The 19,760-nt window shown below is 50.8% G+C and overlaps 1 protein-coding gene across 2 annotated transcripts in view; it reads right to left on the reverse strand.

The window, feature by feature from the left end:
- Nucleotides 1-19,760, reverse strand: part of col5a1 (procollagen, type V, alpha 1) — a 551,133-nt gene that overhangs the window by 231,709 nt on the left and 299,664 nt on the right. For both annotated transcript variants that reach the window (XM_072566092.1, XM_072566091.1), the window contains exon 7: nucleotides 3,625-3,831. In XM_072566092.1, the coding sequence (XP_072422193.1) occupies nucleotides 3,625-3,831 (207 nt within the window). The remainder of the gene's footprint in view (nucleotides 1-3,624; nucleotides 3,832-19,760) is intronic.

The raw sequence follows: 19,760 nt of genomic DNA on the forward strand, positions 1-19,760 counted from the left end.
GTCTATTCCCCAGTGTCTATTCCCCAGTGTTTATCCCCCAGTGTGTATTCCGCAGTGTGTATTCCCCAGTGTCTATTCCCCAGTGCCTATTCCCGTGTCTATTCCCCGCCTGCATTCCGCGGTGTCTATTCCCCAGTGTCTATTCTGCAGTGTATATTCCCGTGTCTATTCCTCGTGTGTATTCCCCAGTGTCTATTCCGCAGTGTCTATTCCCCAGTGTCTACTCCCCAGTGTCCATTCCCCTGTGCCTATTCCCCAGTGTCCATTTCCCAGTGTCTATTCTCCAGTGTCTATTCCTCAATGTGTATTCCACAGTTTCTATTCCCCAGTGTCCATTCCGCAGTGTGTATTCCCCATTGTGTATTACCCAGTGTCCATTCCCCAATGTCTATTCCCCAGTGTCCATTCCCCAGTGTCTATTCCCCAGTGTGTATTTCCCCAGTATCTATTCCCCAGTGTCTATTCCACATTGTTTATTCCACATTGTCTATTCCCCAGTGCCTAATCCAGAGTGTGTATTCCCCAGTGTGTATTTGACAGTGTCGATTCCACAGTGTCTACTCACCACTGTCTATTCCCTAGAGTGTATTCCCCAGTGTCGATTCCACAGTGTCAATTCCCCACTGTGTATTCCCCCGTGTCTATTCCGCAGTGTCTATTCCCCAGTGACTATTCCACAGTGTGTATTCCCCATCGTTTATTCCGCAGTGTGTATTCCCTACTGTGTATTCCAGTTTCTATTCCCCACTTTCTATTCCCTAGAGTCTATTCCCCAGTGTCGATTCCGCGATGTGTATTCCCCAGTGTCTATTCCCCAGTGTCTATTTCCACTGTCTATTCCCCACAGTCTATTCCACAGTGTCTATTTCCACAGTGTGTATTCCCCAGTGTGTATTCCCCGTTGTCTATTCCGCAGTGTCTATTCCCTGGAGTGTATTCCCCAGTTTATGTATTCCCCAGTGTCTATTCCACAGTGTCTATTCCCCAGTGACTATTCTCCACTGCCTATTCCCCAGTGTGTATTCCCCCGTGTCTATTTCGCAGTGTCTATTCCCCAGTGTGTGTATTCCCCAGTGTCTCTCCCCCAGTGTCTATTCCCCAATGCCTACTCCCAGTGACTATTTTCCAGTGTGGTTATTCCCCAGTGTGTGTATTCCCCAGGGCCTATTCCCCAGGGCCTATTCCCCAGAGTCTATTCCCCAGTGCCTATTCCCCAGTGCATATTCCCCAGTGTCTATTCCCCAGTGTCTAGTCCCCAGTGTCTATTCCCCAGTATCTACTCCCGTTATTCCCCAGTGTGTATTCCCCAGTGTGTATTCCCCAGTGTACATTCCCCAGTGTCTATTCCCCAGTGTATATTCCCCAGTGTCTATTGCCCAGCATATATTCCCCAGTGTGTATTCCCCAGTGTCTAATCCCCAGTCTATTCCCCAGTGTCTATTTCCCCGTGTCTACTCCCGTTATTCCCCAGTGTGCATTCCCCAGTGTCTATTCCCCAGTATATATTCCCCAGTGTCTATTTCCCAGTGTCTACTCCCATTATTCCCCAGTGTGTATTCCCCAGTGTGCATTCCCCAGTGTATATTCCCCAGTGTGCATTCCCCAGTTTCTATTCCCCAGTATATATTCCCCAGTGTCTATTCCCCAGTCTATTCCCCAGTGTCTATTTCCCAGTGTCTACTCCCATTATTCCCCAGTGTGTATTCCCCAGTGTGCATTCCCCAGTGTCTATTCCCCAGTGTATATTCCCCAGTGTGCATTCCCCAGTGTCTATTCCCCAGTATATATTCCCCAGTCTATTCCCCAGTGTCTATTCCCCAGTGTCTATTCCCCAGTCTATTCCCCAGTGTCTATTCCCCAGTATCTATTCCGCTGTATGTTTTCTGTTGGGAATATGGTGCCTTCACATTTTGTGCTTCCCATTTTTTTTTCTAGCCAATGAGACAATGGCTGTTCTTTGCTGTAACACCTGACCTGACTTGGTTCACCAACCCTTGGCCTCCATCCAAGGCCCCAGATGAACTTTTGACATCCAGCTGAGATTTTCCTGCACATCCAAACACCTCATCCACTGTATCCGTTGCTCTCAATGTGGTCTCCTCTACATTGGGGTGATAGGACGCCAACTCACAGAATGTTTCAGGGAACAACTCTGGGATGCACGTACCATCGAACCCCACTGCCCTGTGGTCGACCACTTCAACTCCACCTCCCACTCCACCAAGGACATGCAAGTCCTGAGCCTCCGCCATCACCAGCCCGATGACTGGAGGAAGAATGTCTTATCTTCAAACAAACGGTATCAATGTCAACTTCATCAGTTACATAGAATCATAGAATCCCTAAAATGTGGAAACAGGCCATTCGGCCCAACAATTCCATACCAACCCTGGGAAGAGTAAACTACCCAGATTCATTTAGGTAAAAACAATGACTGCAGATGCTGTAAACCAGATTCTGGATTAGTGGTGCTGGAAGAGCACAGCAGTTCAGGCAGCATCCAAGTAGCTTCAAAATCGATGTTTCGGGCAAAAGCCCTCCATTCCCCTCCCCTATTATCCTGTATTTACACTAACTAATGCACTTAACCTCCACATCCCTGAACTATGGGAAATTTAGCATGGCCAATTCAACTAACCTGCATATCTTTGGACTGTGGGTGGAAACCGGAGCACCTGGAGGAAACCCACACTGACACGGGGAGAATGTACAAGCTCCACATAGACGGTCGCCCAAGGCTGGAATCGAACCCAGGTCTCTGGCTCTGTGAGGCAGCAGTGCTAACCACTGAGCCACTGTGCCACCCTCAGCTCCCCTGCCCCCGCCTCATCCCAGATCCAACCTTCCAACTCAGCACTGCCCTCTTGACCTGTCCTAGCTGTCCATCTTACTGCCCACCTATCTGCTCCACCCTCCATTCCAGTCTAGCACTATCCCACCCCACCTCCATCTACCTATCGTCTTCCCAGCTACCTTCCCCCTAACCCACATCCTCATATTTATCTCTCAGCCCCCTTCCCCCTCCACATTCCTGATGAAGGGTTTATGCCCAAAACATTGACCCGCCTGCTCCTCAGATACTGCCTGACCTGCTGTGCTTTTCCAGCACCACACTTTTCAATTCTTCAACCCTTAGTCCCTGCGGCCCTGACGCAGTTGGTATGGGACGATGTGCCAGTGTAGCACACAAAACAACACGATTCACTGATTATGGGACATGTCACAACCAGGAATCAGGTCTACCAGACCGGCATCACTGTTTAAGATTTCGGGCCCAGGATGAATTTGGGGCTGCGGACTGGAAGCCCTGCCCGACCAGCATCCCATCCATGAGATGCAGAATCTGGACTCAACCCCAGTGACTCCCAACTGGCTGTAACTGGAGCTGGATACATCTGAAACTGGGTAGCATCAGTATTGACTGTCACCACAATGCCAGCTCACGTCCAGAGGAACTCCTGGTGAGATTGAGAAGCACTCGCACCGCCACCGCCTCAAGTAATCAACATCTTAGGGACATCTGCAGTAAAGTGGGAACACCGAAAATTAAAGCTCATGCAGACCAGGTATGACAGAGCTGCAGAACTCCCAGTGCTGCCTCTACAACACGGATTATATTCCTACCTGATTGTCCAGCCAATCTCCTCCTGAAACAATATAATCCTCTGTGTCCAATGTTTCATCTGTGAGTGGGATTTCTGGATAATAATATTCGTCTCCGTAGATGTCATAATAACCTGTCACCGATGATGGATATGCCTCCTCAGTTATGGTTTTTGGGAGGGTGGTTGTTGGTTCCTCATAGAAATCCTCACCTTCAGTTTGGCTCTCCTGAATCATGGAGGAAAAACATGAAACAGTAACCAAACAACTGGAGCAGCTGGACATCAGAAATCAAATCAAAAATTGCTGGGAAAACACAGCAGGTCTGGCAACAGCTGGGGAGAGAAATCAAGTGAAGCTTTTGACACATCTTCAGAAGTGATGGCAGCTGGGTAAAGGTTGGAATTCAGACTGACAATAGGGTGCGGCTGGGGAAAGATGCAATCAACAGCAGGAGCGCAAGCACACAGGCACACCGAAATGTTGGACACTGGTATCTCTGCCCCAGTATCTCAGTGTCCCAGTATCTCAGTGTCCCAGTATCACACTGCCCCAGTATCTCAGTGCCCCGGTATCTCACTGCCCCAGTATCTTAGTGTCCCAGTATCTCAGTGTCCCAGTATCTCACTGCCCCAGTATCTTAGTGTCCCAGTATCTCAGTGTCCCATTATCTCAGTGTCCCAGTATCTCAGTGTCCCAGTATCACACTGCCCCAGTATCTCAGTGCCCCGGTATCTCACTGCCCCAGTATCTTAGTGTCCCAGTATCTCAGTGTCCCAGTATCTCACTGCCCCAGTATCTCACTGCCCCAGTATCTCACTGCCCCAGTATCTGTGTTCCAGTATCTCAGTGTCCCAGTATCTCACTGCCCCAGTATCTCACTGCCCCAGTATCTCACTGCCCCAGTATCTCAGTATCTCACTGCCCCGGTATCTCAGTGCCCGAGTATCTCAGTACCCCAGTATTTCAGTGCCCCAATATCTAACTGCCACAGTATCTCAGTGTCACAGTGCCCCTGTATCACACTGCCCCAGTATCTCAGTGTCACAGTATCACAGTGCCCCAATATCAGATTGCACGAGTGTCACAGTGCCCCTGTATCACACTGCCCCAGTATCTCAGTGTCACAGTATCACAGTGCCCCAATATCAGATTGCACGAGTGTCACAGTGCCCCTGCATCACTCTGCCCAAGTGTGACAGTGCACCAGTATCTCTGTGCCCCAGTATCTCAGTGTTGAAGTATCTCAGAGCCCCAGTAGCTCAGAGCCCCAGTATCACACTGCAACAGGATCTCAGTCTCGCAGTATCTCAATGCCCCAGCATCTCGGTGCCCCAGCATCTCAGTACCCCAGTATCACACTGCCCCTGTACCTCAATGTCTCAGTATCACAGTGCCCCAGTATCTCACTGCCCCAGAATCACAATGCCCCAGGATCTCAGTGCCCCAGTATCGCACTGCCCCAGTATCTCACAGTCCCAATATCTCAGTGCCCCAGTATCGCACTGCCCCAGTATTTCACTGTCCCAGTATCTCACTGTCCCAGTATCTCACTGCCCCAGTATCACACTGCCCGAGTATCACACTGCCCCAGTATCACACTGCCCCAGTATCTCAGTGTCCCAGTATCAGACTGCCTCAGTGTCTCACTGCCCCAGTATCTCAGTGCCCGAGTATCACACTGCCCCAGTATCTCACTGGCCCAGTATCTCTCTGCCCCAGTATCTCAGTGCCCCAGTATCACACTGCCCCAGTATCACACTGCCCCAGTATCTCAGGGTCCTAGCACCACACTGCCCCAGTATCTCACTGCCCAGTATTACACTGTCCCAGTATCACACTGCCCCAGTATCTCACTGCCCCAGTATCTCAGTGCCCCAGTATCAGACTGCACGAGTATCACACTGCCCACGTATGACAGTGACCCAGTATCACACTGCCCCAGTATCAAACTGCCCCAGTATCTCAGTGCCCCAGTATCGCACTGCCCCGGTATCTCACTGCCCCAGTGTCTAACTGCCCCATTATCTCACTGCCTCAGTATCTCACTGCCCCAGTATCACAATGCCCCAGTATCACACTGCCTCAGTATATCACTGCCCCAGTATCACACTGCCCCTGTATCTCAGTGCCCCAGTATCTCAGTGCCCCAATATCTCAGTGCCCCAGCATCTCAATGCCCCAGTATCACACTGCCTCAGTATCACATAGTCCCAGTTTCACAGTGCCCCAGGATCTCAGTGCCCCGATATCTCACTACTCCAGTATATCACGGCCCCAATATCTCGGTGCCCCAGTATCCTACTGCCCCAGTATCTCAATGCCCCATTATGTCAATGCTCCAGTATCACAATGCCCCAGTATCACAGTGTACCAGTATTTCAGTGTCCCAGTATCTCATTGCCACAGTATAACAGTGCCCCAGTATCACACTGCCCCAGCATCTCAGTGCCCCAGTATCACACTGCTCCAGTATCACAGAGTCCCAGTACCACAGTGCCCCTGTACCACAGTGCCCCAGTATCACAGTGCCCCAGTATCTCACTGCCCCAGTATCTCACTGCCCCAGTAACACAGTGCCCCAGTATCACAATGCCTCGGTATCTCACTGCCCCCATATCTCACTGCCCCATTATCACAGTGCCCCAGTATCTCAATGCCCCAGGATCTCACTGCCCCAGTATCACAGCTCACCAGTATCTCAGTGTCCCAGTGTCTCACTGCCACAGTATAACAGTGCCCCAGTATCAGACTGCCCCAGTATCTCACCGCCCCTGTATCTCAGTGCCACAGTATTTCACTGCCCCTGTATCTCAGTGCCCCATTATCTCAGTGCCCCAGTATCTCAGTGTCTCAGTATCTGAGTGTGAAATAGATAAGTCCCCTGGGCTGGATGGGATTTATCCCAGGATCCTCTGGGAAGCCAGGGAGGAGATTGCCTAGCCTTTGGCATTGATCTTAAATAGTCATTGTCTACAGGGATAGTGCCAGAAGACTGGAGCATAGCAAATGTGGTTCCCCTGTTCAAGAAGGGGAGTAGAGACAACCCTGGTAATTATAGACCAGTGAGCCTTACTTCAGTTGTTGGTAAAGTGTTGGAAAAGGCTATAAGAGATAGGATTTATAATCATCCAGAAAAGAATAATTTGATTAGGGATAGTCAGCACAGTTTTGGGAAGGGTAGGTCGTGCCTCACAAACCTTATTGAGTTCTTTGAGAAGGTGACCAAACAGGTAGATGAGAGTAAAGCGGTTGATGTGGTGTATACGGATTTCAGCAAGGTGTTCGAGAAGGTTCCCCACAGTAGGCTATTGTACAAAATGCGGAGGAATGGGATAGTGGGAGATATAGCAGTTTGGGTCAGTAATTGGCTTGATGCAAGAAGACAGAGGATGGTGGTTGTGGGAAATGTTCATCCTGGAGTCCAGTTACCAGTGGTGTACCACAAGGGTCGGTGTTGGGTCCACTGCTGTTCGTCATTTTTATAAACGACCTGGATGAGGGCGTAAGAAGGGCGGGTTAGTAAATTTGCAGATGACACTAAGGTCGGTGGAGTTGTGGATAGTGACGAAGGATGTTGTAGATTACAGAGAGACATAGATAAGCTGCAGAGCTGGGGCTGAGAGGTGGCAAATGGAGTTTAATGTGGACAAGTGTGAGGTGATTCACTTTGGTCAGAGTAACCGGAATGCAAAGTACTGGGCTAATGGTAAGATTCTTGGTAGTGTAGATGAGCAGAGAGATCTCGGTGTCCAGGTACAGATCCTTGAAAGTTGCCACCCAGGTTGACAGGGTTGTTAAGAAGGCATACAGTGTTTTAGCCTTTATTAATAGAGGGATCGAGTTCCGGAACCATGAGGTTATGCTACAGCTGTACAAAACTCTGGTGCGGCTGCAGTTGGAGTACTGTGTACAGTTCTGGTCACCGCATTATAGGAAGGATGTGGAAGCTTTGGAAAGGGTGCAGAGGAGATTTACGAGGATGTTGCCTGGTTTGGAGGGAAGGCCTTACGAGGAAAGGCTGAGAAACTTGAGGCTGTTTTCGTTGGAGAGAAGAAGTTTGAGAGGTGACTTAATAGAGACATATAAGATAATCAGAGGGTTAGATTGGGTGGACAGGGAGAGCCTTTTTCCAAGTATAGGGACGGTGAGCACGAGGGGGCATAGCTTTAAATTGAGGGGTGATAGATATAGGAGAGATGTCAGAGGTAGTTTCTTTACTCAGAGAGTAGTAAGGGTATGGAATGCTTTGCCTGCAACGGTAGTAGGTTCGTCAATGTTAAGTACATTTAAGTCGTCATTGGACAAGCATATGGTCGTACATAGAATAGTGTAGGTTAGATGGGCTTCAGATTGGTATGACAGGTCGGCACAACATCGAGGGCCGAAAGGCCTGTACTGCGCTGTAATGTTCTATGTTCACTGGTCCAGTATTTCTGAGTCCCAGTATCTCACTGCCCTGGTATCTCACTGCCCCAGTATCACAGTGCACCAGGAACACAGTGCCCCGGGATCACAGTGCCCCAGTATCTCAGTGCCCCAGTATCTCACTGCCCAAGTATCACACTGCCCCAGGATCATAGTGCCCCAGGATCACAGTGCCCCAGTACCATACTGCCCCAGTATCTCAGTGCCCCAGGATCACAGTGCCCCAGTATCTCAGTGACCCAGTATCACAATGCACCAGTATCACACAGCCCCAGTATCTCAGTGCCCTAGGATCACATTGCCCCAGTATCACACTGCCCCAGTATCACACTGCAGGGTATCTCAGTGCCCTAATATCACACTGCCCCGGTATCTCAGTGCCCCAGTATCACACTGCCCCAGTATCTCACTGCCACAGTATCTCAGTGCCCAAGTATCTCAGTTCCCCAGTATCTCAGTGTCGCAGTATCTCATTGCCCCAGTATCTCAGTGCACCAGTATCACACTGCCCCAGTATCTCAGTGTTCCTGTATTTCAATGCTCGAGCCTCTCACTGTCCTAGTATCTCATTGTCCAAGTATCACACTGCCCCAGTAATTAGTGCGCCAGTATCTCACTGCCCCAGTATCTCAGAGCTCCAGTATCTCTCTGCCCCAGTATCACAATGCCGCAATATCTCACTGCCACAGTATCTCAGTGCCCCAGGTATCACACTGCCCCAGTATCTCAATGCCCCAGTATCTCAGTGCCCCAGTATCTCACTGCCCCAGTAGCTCTGTCCCGTATCGCACTGTCCCAGTATCTCAGTACCCCAGGATCATACTGGCCCAGTACCACACTGCCCCGGTATCACACTGCCCCAGTATCACACTGCCCCAGTATCACACTGCCCCAGTAGCTCTGTCCCAGTATCGCACTGTCCCAGTATCTCAGTACCCCAGGATTATACTGCCCCAGTACCACACTGCCCCGGTATCACACTGCCCTGGTATCATACTGCCCCAGTACCACACTGCCCCGGTATCACACTGCCCTGATGTCACACTGCACCAGTATCTCACTGCACCATTATCTCACTGCAACAGTATCTCAGTGCCCCAGTATCTCACTGCCTCAGTGTCTAACTGACCCAGTATCTCAGTGCCCCAGTATCTCAATGCCCGAGTATCTCAATGTCCGAGTATCTCACCGCCCCACCATCACAGTGTCCCAGTGCCTCACTGTCACAGTATTTCACTGCCACAGTATAACAGTATCCCAGTATCACAGTGTCCTAGTATCTCAGCGTCCCAGTATCACAGTGCCGCAGTATCTGACTGCCCCACTATCTCAGTGCCCCAGTATTACACCGCCCCAGTATCTCATTGCCCCAGTATAACACTGCTCCAGTATCTCACTGCCCCAGTATCTCAGTCCCTGTATTTCAATGCTCGAGTATCTCACTGTCCTAGGATCTCATTGTCCCAGTATTACACTGCCCCAGTATATCAGTGCCCCAGTATCTCACTGACCAGTATCTCAGAGCTCCAGTATCTCACTGCCCCAGTATCTCAGTGTCCCAGTATCGCAATGCCCCAGTATCTCACTGCCCCAGTATCTCAGTGCCCCAATATCTCACTCCCCCAGTATCTCACTGCCCCAGTATCTCACTGCTCCAGTATCTCACTGCCCCTGTATCTCAGTATCCCAGTATCTCACTGCCCCAGTATCTCACTGCCCCAGTATCTCACTGCCCCAGTATCTCATTACCCCAGTATCTCACTGCCCCAGTATCTCACTGCTCCAGTATCTCCGTGCCCCAATATCTCAGTCCTCCAATATAACAGTGCTTCAGTATCTCACAGCCCCGGATTCACAATGGCCCACTATCTCAATGCCCCAGTATCAGACACCCACAGGATCTCTTTGCCACAGTATCTCAGTGCGCCAGTATCTCACTGGCCCAGTATCTCAGTGTCCCAGTATCACACTGCCCCTGTATCTCAGTGCCCCAGTATCTCAGTGCCCCAGTATTACACTGCCTCAGTATCTTATAGCCCCAGTATCTTATAGCCCCAGTATCTCAATGTCCCATTATCTCTGCTCCAGTATCTCACTGCCCCAGTACCTAAGTGCCCCAGTATCTCCGTGCCCCAATATCTCAGTGCTCCAGTATCTCAGTCTCCCACTATCTCACTGCCCCAGAATCGCAATGCCCCAGTATCTTAGCGTGCCAATATCTCACTGCCCCAGTATTTCAGTGCTCCAGTATCTCACATCCCCAGTATCTCACTGCCCTATTATCACAGTGCCCCAGTATCACAATGTCGCAGCATCTCAGTGTCCCAGTATCACAGTGCCCCTGTAACTCAATGCCCCAGTATCTTATAGCCCCAATATCTCATTGCCCCAGTATCTCAATGCTCCAGTAACCTAGTGCCCCAATATCTCAGTCTCCCAGTATCTCACTGCTCCAGTATCTCCGTGCCCCAATATCTCAGTCCCCCAGTATCTCAATGCCTCAGTATCTCACTGCTCCAGTATCTCCGTGCCCCAATATCTCAGTCCCCCAGTATCACAGTGCCCCAGTATCACACCGACCCAGTATCTCATTGCCCCAGTATTACACTGCCCCAGTATCTGACTGTCCCAGTATTTCAATGCTCGAGTATCTCACTGTCCCAGTACCTCAGTGTCCCAGTATCTCAGTGTCCCAGTATCACACCCCCAGTATGTCAGTGCCCCAATATCTCACTGCCCCAGTATCTCAGAGCTCCAGTATCGCTCTGCCCCAGTATCACACTGCCCCAATATCTCACTGCCCCACGTATCACACTGCAACAGAATCTCACTGCCCCAGGTATCACACTGCCCCAGTATCTCAGTACTCCAGTATCTCAATACCCCACAATCTCACTGCCCCAGGTATCACAGTGCCCCAGTATCTCAATGTCCAAGTATCTCAATGTCTGAGTATCTCACTGCCCCAGTATCTCAATGCCCCAGTATCTCAGTGCCCCAGTATCTTATTGCCTCAGTATCACATTGACAAGTATCTCAATGCCCTACTATCTCAATGCCCCAGTATTTCAATGCACCAATATCTCATTGCCCCAGTATTTCAATGTCCCAATATCTCAGTGCCCCAGTATTTCAGTGCACCAATATCTCAGTGCCCCAGTATCACACCCCCCCAGTATCTCACTGCCCCAGTATCTCAGGGCCCCAGTATCTGAGTGCCCAGTATCTCAGTGCACCAGTATCTCACTACTCCAGTATCAGAGTGCTCCAGTATCTGTTTGCCCCAGTATCAAAATGCCCCAGTAACACAATGATCCAGAATCACACTGTCCCAGTGTCTCAGTGTCCCAGTATCTCAGTGTCCCAGTTTCACACTGCCCCAGTATCTCCCTGCCCACTATTTCAGTGTCCCAGTATCTCAGTGCTCCAGTATCTCACTGTCCAGTATCTCACTGCTCCTGTATCTCTGAGCCCCAATATCTCAGTCCCCAGTAACTCAGTGCCTCAGTATCTCACTGCCCAGTATCTCACTGCCCCAGTACCACAGTGCCCCAGTACCTCAGTGCCTCAGTATCTAACAGCCCCAGTACCACAGTGCCCCAATATCTCAGTGCCCAAGTATCTCAGTGCCCCAGTATCACAGTGTCCCAGTATCACAGTGTCCCAGTATCTCAGTGTCCCAGTATCTCAGTGCCCTAGTCTCACAATGCCCCAGTATCACACTGCCCCAGTTTCCCATAGCCCTAGTATCCCAGTATCCCAGTATCTCAATGCCCCAGTATCTCTCTGCCACAGTATCTCTCTGCCCCAGTATCTCTCAGCCCCAGTATCTCAGTACCCCAGTGTCTCAGTGCTCCAGTATGTCATTGCCCCAGTATCTCACTGCTCCAGTATCTCAGTATCCCAGTATCTCACTGCTCCAGTATCTCACTGCCCCAGTATCTCAATGCCCTAGTATCTCACTGCCCCAGTATCTCTCTGCCCCAGTATCTCTCTGCCCCAGTATCTCAATGCCCCAGTATCACACTGTTCCAATATCTCAGTGCCACAGTATTTCAGTGTCCCCATCCATCACTGCTCCAGCATCTTAGTGCCCCAGTATCTCTGTGCTCCGGTATGTCATTACCCCAGTATCTCACTTCCCCAGTATCTCTCTGCCCCAGTATCTCAATGCCCCAGTATCTCACTGCTCCAGTATCTCAGTGTCCCAGTATCTCAGTGCCCCAGTATCTCAATACCCCAGTATTTCACTGCCCCAGTATCTCACTGCCCCAGTATCTCAGTACCCCAGTATCTCAGCGCCCCAGTATCTCACTGTTCCAGTATCTCAGTGCTCCAGTATCACAATGGCCCAGTATCTCAATGCCCTAGTATCTTAGCGTGCCAGTATCTCACCTCACAGTATCTCACTGCTCCAGCATCCCAGTGCCCTGACATCTCAGTCCCCCAGTAACTCAATGCCCCAGTATCTCAATGCCCCAGTATCTTAGCGCGCGGGTATCTCACTGCCCCAGTATTTCAGTGCTCCAGTATAACACTGCTCCAGTATCTCACTGCCCCAGTATCTCACTGCCCCAGTATCACTCTGCCCCATTCTCTCATTGCACCAGCATCACACTGCCCCAGTATCTCTCTGCTCCAGTATCTCTCTGCTCCAGTATCCTAGTGCCCCAATATCTCAGGCCCCCAGTATCTCACTGCTCCAGTATCTCCATGCCCCAGACTTTCAGTGCCCCAGTATCTCAATGTCCCAGTATTTCAGTGCGCCAGTATGCTACTGCCCCAGTATCTCAGTGCCCAGTATCACAGTATCCCAGTATCTCACTGCCCTAGAATCACAGTGCCCCAGTATCACAGTGTCCCAGTATCACAGTGCCCCAGTATCTCACTGCCCCAGTTCACAGTGTCCCAGTATCACAGTGTCCCAGTATCACACTGCTCCAGTATTTCATTGCTCCAGTATCTCACAGCCCCAGTATCTCACAGCCCCAGTTATCACAGTGCTCCAGTATCACGGTGTCCTAGTATCACAGTGCCCCAGTATCTCAGTATCACAGTGTCCCAGTATCACACTGCCCCAGTATCACACTGCCCCAGTATCACAGTGTCCCAGTATCACAGTGCCCCAGTATCACAGTGTCGCAGTATCTCTGTGCCCCAGTATCTAAGTGCCCCAGTAACTTAGTGTCCCATTGTCTCACTGCTCCAGTATCTCACTGCTCCAGTATCTCACTGCCCCAGTATCTCAATGCTCCAGTATCACAATGGCCCAGTATCTCAATGCCCCAGTATCCTAGCATGCAAGTATCTCACCTCCCAGTATCTCACTGCTCCAGTATCTCAGTGCCCCAATATCTCACTGCCCCAGTATCTCACTGCCCCAGTATCTCACTGCCCCTGTATCTCACTGCCCCAGTATCTCAGTGCCCCAGTATCACTCTGCCCCAGTCTCTCATTGTACCAGCATCACACTGCCCCAGTATCTCTCTGCTCCAGTATCCTAGTGCCCCATCACATCAGGTCCCCAGTATCTCACTGCTCCAGTATCTCCGTACCCCAATATCTCAGTCCCCAGTATCAAAGTGCCCCAGTATTTCAGTGCGCCAGTATCCCATTGCCCCAGTATCTCAGTGCCCCAGTATAACACTGCCCCAGTATCTCAATGGTCCAGTATATCTGTGTCCCAGTATCTCACTGCCCCAGTATCTCAGTGTCCCTGTATTTCAATGCTCGAATATCTCACTGTCCCAGTATCTCATTGTCCCAGTATCACGTTGCCCCACTATATCAGTGCCCCAGTATATCACTGCCCCAGTATATCAGAGCTCCAGTATCACACTGCCTCAGTATCTCAAAGCTCCAGTGTATCTGTGTCCCAGTATTGCACGACCCCAGTATCACAGTGCCCCAGTATCTCAGTACCCCAATATCTCACTCCCCCAGTCTCTCAGTGCTCCAGTATCGCACTTCCCCAGTATCTCAGTGTCCCAATATCTCACTCCCCCAGTATCGCACTGCCCCAGTATCTCACTGCTCCAGAATCGCATTCCCCAGTATCGCACTTCCCCAGTATCTCAGTGCTCCAGTATCGCACTTCCCCAGTATCTCAGTGGCCCAGTTTCTCACTTCTGGAGTACCTCAGTGCCCCAATATCTCGGCCTCCCAGCATCTCAATGCCCCATTATCATAGTGTCCCAGTATCTCACTGCCCCAGTATCACACTGCCCCAGTATCTCAATGCTCCAGTATATCACTGCTCCAAGTATCACACTGTCCCAGTATCACACTGCCCCAGTATTTAAGCGCCCCAGTATCTCACTGTCCCAGTATCTCACTGCCCCAGGTATCACACTGCCCCAGTATCTCACTGCCCCAGGTATAACACTGCCCCAGTATCCCAATGCCCCAGTTTCTCAGTGCCCCAGTATCTCATAGCCCTAGTATCTCACAGCCCCAGTATCTCACTGCCCCAGTAACGCAATGCCCCAGTATCTTAGTGTGCCAGTATCTCACTGCCCCAGTATTTCAGTGCTCCAGTATCTCACATCCCCAGTATCTCACTGCCCTATTATCACACTGCCCCAGTATCACAGTGCCCCAGTATCACAATGTCGCAATATCTCAGTGTCCCAGTATCACAGTGCCCCTGTATCTCAATGCCCCAGTATCTAAGTGCCCTAGTATCTCCGTGCCCCAGTATCTCATTGCCCCAGTATCTTAGTGTCCCATTGTCTCACTGCCCCAGTATCTCACTGCCGCCGTATCATAGTGCCCCGGTATCTCAATGTCTGAGAGTCTCACAGCCCCAGTATCACACTGCCCTATTATCACAGTGCCCCAGTATCTCAGTCCCCCAGTATCTCACTGTCACAGTATCTCAGTGCCCCAATATCACTCTGCCCCAGTATCTCATTGCCCCAGCATCACATTGCCCCAGTATCTCTCTGCTCCAGTAGCCTAGTGCCCCAATATCTCAGTCCGCCATTACCTCACTGCTCCAGTATCTCCGTGCCCCAATATATCAGTCCCCCAGTATCTCAGTGCCTCAGTATCTCAGTGCCCCAGTGTCTCAGTGTTCCAGTGTCACAATGGCACAGTATCTCAATACACCAGTATCTTAGCGCCCCAGTATCTCAGTGCCCCAGTTTCACACCGCCCAGTATCTCATTGCCCCAGTATTACACTGCCCCAGTATCTCACTGTCCCAGTATTTCAATGCTCGAGTATCTCACTGTCCCAGTATCTCAGTGTCCCAGTATCACACCCCCAGTATATCAGTGCCCCAGTATCTCACTGCCACAGTATCTCAGTGCTCCAGTATCTCACTGCCCCAGTATCACACTGCCCTATTATCACACTGCCCCAGTATCACAGTGCCCCAGTATCACAATGTCGCAGTATCTCAGTGTCCCAGTATCACACCCCCAGTATATCAGTGCCCCAGTATCTCACTTTCCCATTATATAAGAGCTCCAGTATCGCTCTGCCCCAGTATCACACTGCCCCAATATCTCACTGCCCCACGTATCACACTGCCACAGAATCTCACTGCCCCAGGTATCACACTGCCCCAGTATCTCAATGTCCAAGTATCTCAATGCCTGAGTATCTCACTGCCCCAGTATCTCACTGCCCCAGTACCACAGTGCCCCAGTACCTCAGTGCCTCAGTATCTAACAGCCCCAGTACCACAGTGCCCCAATATCTCAGTGCCCAAGTATCTCAGTGCCCCAGTATCACAGTGTCCCAGTATCACAGTGTCCCAGTATCTCAGTGTCCCAGTATCTCAGTGCCCTAGTCTCACAATGCCCCAGTATCACACTGCCCCAGTTTCCCATAGCCCTAGTATCCCAGTATCCCAGTATCTCAATGCCCCAGTATCTCTCTGCCCCAGTATCTCTCTGCCCCAGTATCTCTCAGCCCCAGTATCTCAGTACCCCAGTGTCTCAGTGCTCCAGTATGTCATTGCCCCAGTATCTCACTGCTCCAGTATCTCACTGCCCCAGTATCTCAATGCCCTAGTATCTCACTGCCCCAGTATCTCTCTGCCCCAGTATCTCTCTGCCCCAGTATCTCAATGCCCCAGTATCACACTGTTCCAATATCTCAGTGCCACAGTATTTCAGTGTCCCCATCCATCACTGCTCCAGCATCTTAGTGCCCCAGTATCTCTGTGCTCCGGTATGTCATTACCCCAGTATCTCACTTCCCCAGTATCTCTCTGCCCCAGTATCTCAATGCCCCAGTATCTCACTGCTCCAGTATCTCAGTGTCCCAGTATCTCAGTGCCCCAGTATCTCAATACCCCAGTATTTCACTGCCCCAGTATCTCACTGCCCCAGTATCTCAGTACCCCAGTATCTCTCTGCCCCAGTATCTCAATGCCCCAGTATCACACTGTTCCAGTATCCCAGTGCCCCAGTATCTCACTGCTCCAGTATCGCACAGCTCCGTTATCTCAGTGCCCCAGTATCTCAGCGCCCCAGTATCTCACTGTTCCAGTATCTCAGTGCTCCAGTATCACAATGGCCCAGTATCTCAATGCCCTAGTATCTTAGCGTGCCAGTATCTCACCTCACAGTATCTCACTGCTCCAGCATCCCAGTGCCCTGACATCTCAGTCCCCCAGTAACTCAATGCCCCAGTATCTCAATGCCCCAGTATCTTAGCGCGCGGGTATCTCACTGCCCCAGTATTTCAGTGCTCCAGTATAACACTGCTCCAGTATCTCACTGCCCCAGTATCTCACTGCCCCAGTATCACTCTGCCCCATTCTCTCATTGCACCAGCATCACACTGCCCCAGTATCTCTCTGCTCCAGTATCTCTCTGCTCCAGTATCCTAGTGCCCCAATATCTCAGGCCCCCAGTATCTCACTGCTCCAGTATCTCCATGCCCCAGACTTTCAGTGCCCCAGTATCTCAATGTCCCAGTATTTCAGTGCGCCAGTATGCTACTGCCCCAGTATCACTTTGCCCCAGTATCTCAGTGCCCAGTATCACAGTATCCCAGTATCTCACTGCCCAAGTATCACAGTGCCCCAGTATCACAGTGTCCCAGTATCACAGTGCCCCAGTATCTCACTGCCCCAGTTCACAGTGTCCCAGTATCACAGTGTCCCAGTATCACACTGCTCCAGTATTTCATTGCTCCAGTATCTCACAGCCCCAGTATCTCACAGCCCCAGTTATCACAGTGCTCCAGTATCACGGTGTCCTAGTATCACAGTGCCCCAGTATCTCAGTATCACAGTGTCCCAGTATCACACTGCCCCAGTATCACAGTGTCCCAGTATCACAGTGCCCCAGTATCACAGTGTCGCAGTATCTCTGTGCCCCAGTATCTAAGTGCCCCAGTAACTTAGTGTCCCATTGTCTCACTGCTCCAGTATCTCACTGCTCCAGTATCTCACTGCCCCAGTATCTCAATGCTCCAGTATCACAATGGCCCAGTATCTCAATGCCCCAGTATCCTAGCATGCAAGTATCTCACTGCCCCAGTATCTCACTGCCCCAGTATCTCACTGCCCCTGTATCTCACTGCCCCAGTATCTCAGTGCCCCAGTATCACTCTGCCCCAGTCTCTCATTGTACCAGCATCACACTGCCCCAGTATCTCTCTGCTCCAGTATCCTAGTGCCCCATCACATCAGGTCCCCAGTATCTCACTGCTCCAGTATCTCCGTACCCCAATATCTCAGTCCCCAGTATCAAAGTGCCCCAGTATTTCAGTGCGCCAGTATCCCATTGCCCCAGTATCTCAGTGCCCCAGTATAACACTGCCCCAGTATCTCAATGGTCCAGTATATCTGTGTCCCAGTATCTCACTGCCCCAGTATCTCAGTGTCCCTGTATTTCAATGCTCGAATATCTCACTGTCCCAGTATCTCATTGTCCCAGTATCACGTTGCCCCACTATATCAGTGCCCCAGTATATCACTGCCCCAGTATATCAGAGCTCCAGTATCACACTGCCTCAGTATCTCAAAGCTCCAGTGTATCTGTGTCCCAGTATTGCACGACCCCAGTATCACAGTGCCCCAGTATCTCAGTACCCCAATATCTCACTCCCCCAGTCTCTCAGTGCTCCAGTATCGCACTTCCCCAGTATCTCAGTGTCCCAATATCTCACTCCCCCAGTATCGCACTGCCCCAGTATCTCACTGCTCCAGAATCGCATTCCCCAGTATCGCACTTCCCCAGTATCTCAGTGCTCCAGTATCGCACTTCCCCAGTATCTCAGTGGCCCAGTTTCTCACTGCTGGAGTACCTCAGTGCCCCAATATCTCGGCCTCCCAGCATCTCAATGCCCCATTATCATAGTGTCCCAGTATCTCACTGCCCCAGTATCACACTGCCCCAGTATCTCAATGCTCCAGTATATCACTGCTCCAAGTATCACACTGCCCCAGTATCTCACTGCCCCAGGTATAACACTGCCCCAGTATCCCAATGCCCCAGTATCTCAGTGCCCCAGTATCTCATAGCCCTAGTATCTCACATCCCCAGTATCTCACTGCCCTATTATCACACTGCCCCAGTATCACAGTGCCCCAGTATCACAATGTCGCAATATCTCAGTGTCCCAGTATCACAGTGCCCCTGTATCTCAACGCCCCAGTATCTAAGTGCCCTAGTATCTCCGTGCCCCAGTATCTCATTGCCCCAGTATCTTAGTGTCCCATTGTCTCACTGCCCCAGTATCTCACTGCCGCCGTATCATAGTGCCCCGGTATCTCAATGTCTGAGAGTCTCACAGCCCCAGTATCACACTGCCCTATTATCACAGTGCCCCAGTATCTCAGTCCCCCAGTATCTCACTGTCACAGTATCTCAGTGCCCCAATATCACTCTGCCCCAGTATCTCATTGCCCCAGCATCACATTGCCCCAGTATCTCTCTGCTCCAGTAGCCTAGTGCCCCAATATCTCAGTCCGCCATTACCTCACTGCTCCAGTATCTCCGTGCCCCAATATCTCAGTCCCCCAGTATCTCAGTGCCTCAGTATCTCAGTGCCCCAGTGTCTCAGTGTTCCAGTGTCACAATGGCACAGTATCTCAATACACCAGTATCTTAGCGCCCCAGTATCTCAGTGCCCCAGTATCACACCGCCCAGTATCTCATTGCCCCAGTATTACACTGCCCCAGTATCTCACTGTCCCAGTATTTCAATGCTCGAGTATCTCACTGTCCCAGTATCTCAGTGTCCCAGTATCACACCCCCAGTATATCAGTGCCCCAGTATCTCACTGCCACAGTATCTCAGTGCTCCAGTATCTCACTGCCCCAGTATCACACTGCCCTATTATCACACTGCCCCAGTATCACAGTGCCCCAGTATCACAATGTCGCAGTATCTCAGTGTCCCAGTATCACACCCCCAGTATATCAGTGCCCCAGTATCTCACTTTCCCATTATATAAGAGCTCCAGTATCGCTCTGCCCCAGTATCACACTGCCCCAATATCTCACTGCCCCACGTATCACACTGCCACAGAATCTCACTGCCCCAGGTATCACACTGCCCCAGTATCTCAATGTCCAAGTATCTCAATGCCTGAGTATCTCACTGCCCCAGTATCTCAATGCCCCAGTATCCCAGTGCCCCAGTATCTTATTGCCCCAGTATCACACTGCCAAGTATTTCAATGCCCTATTATCTCAGTGCCCCAGTATTTCCATGTCCCAATACCTCAGTGCCCCAGTATTACACATCCCCAGTATCTCAGT

Source organism: Chiloscyllium punctatum, chromosome 49, assembly GCF_047496795.1.
Source record: "Chiloscyllium punctatum isolate Juve2018m chromosome 49, sChiPun1.3, whole genome shotgun sequence".
In the NCBI taxonomy this organism is placed as follows: Eukaryota; Metazoa; Chordata; class Chondrichthyes; order Orectolobiformes; family Hemiscylliidae; genus Chiloscyllium; species Chiloscyllium punctatum.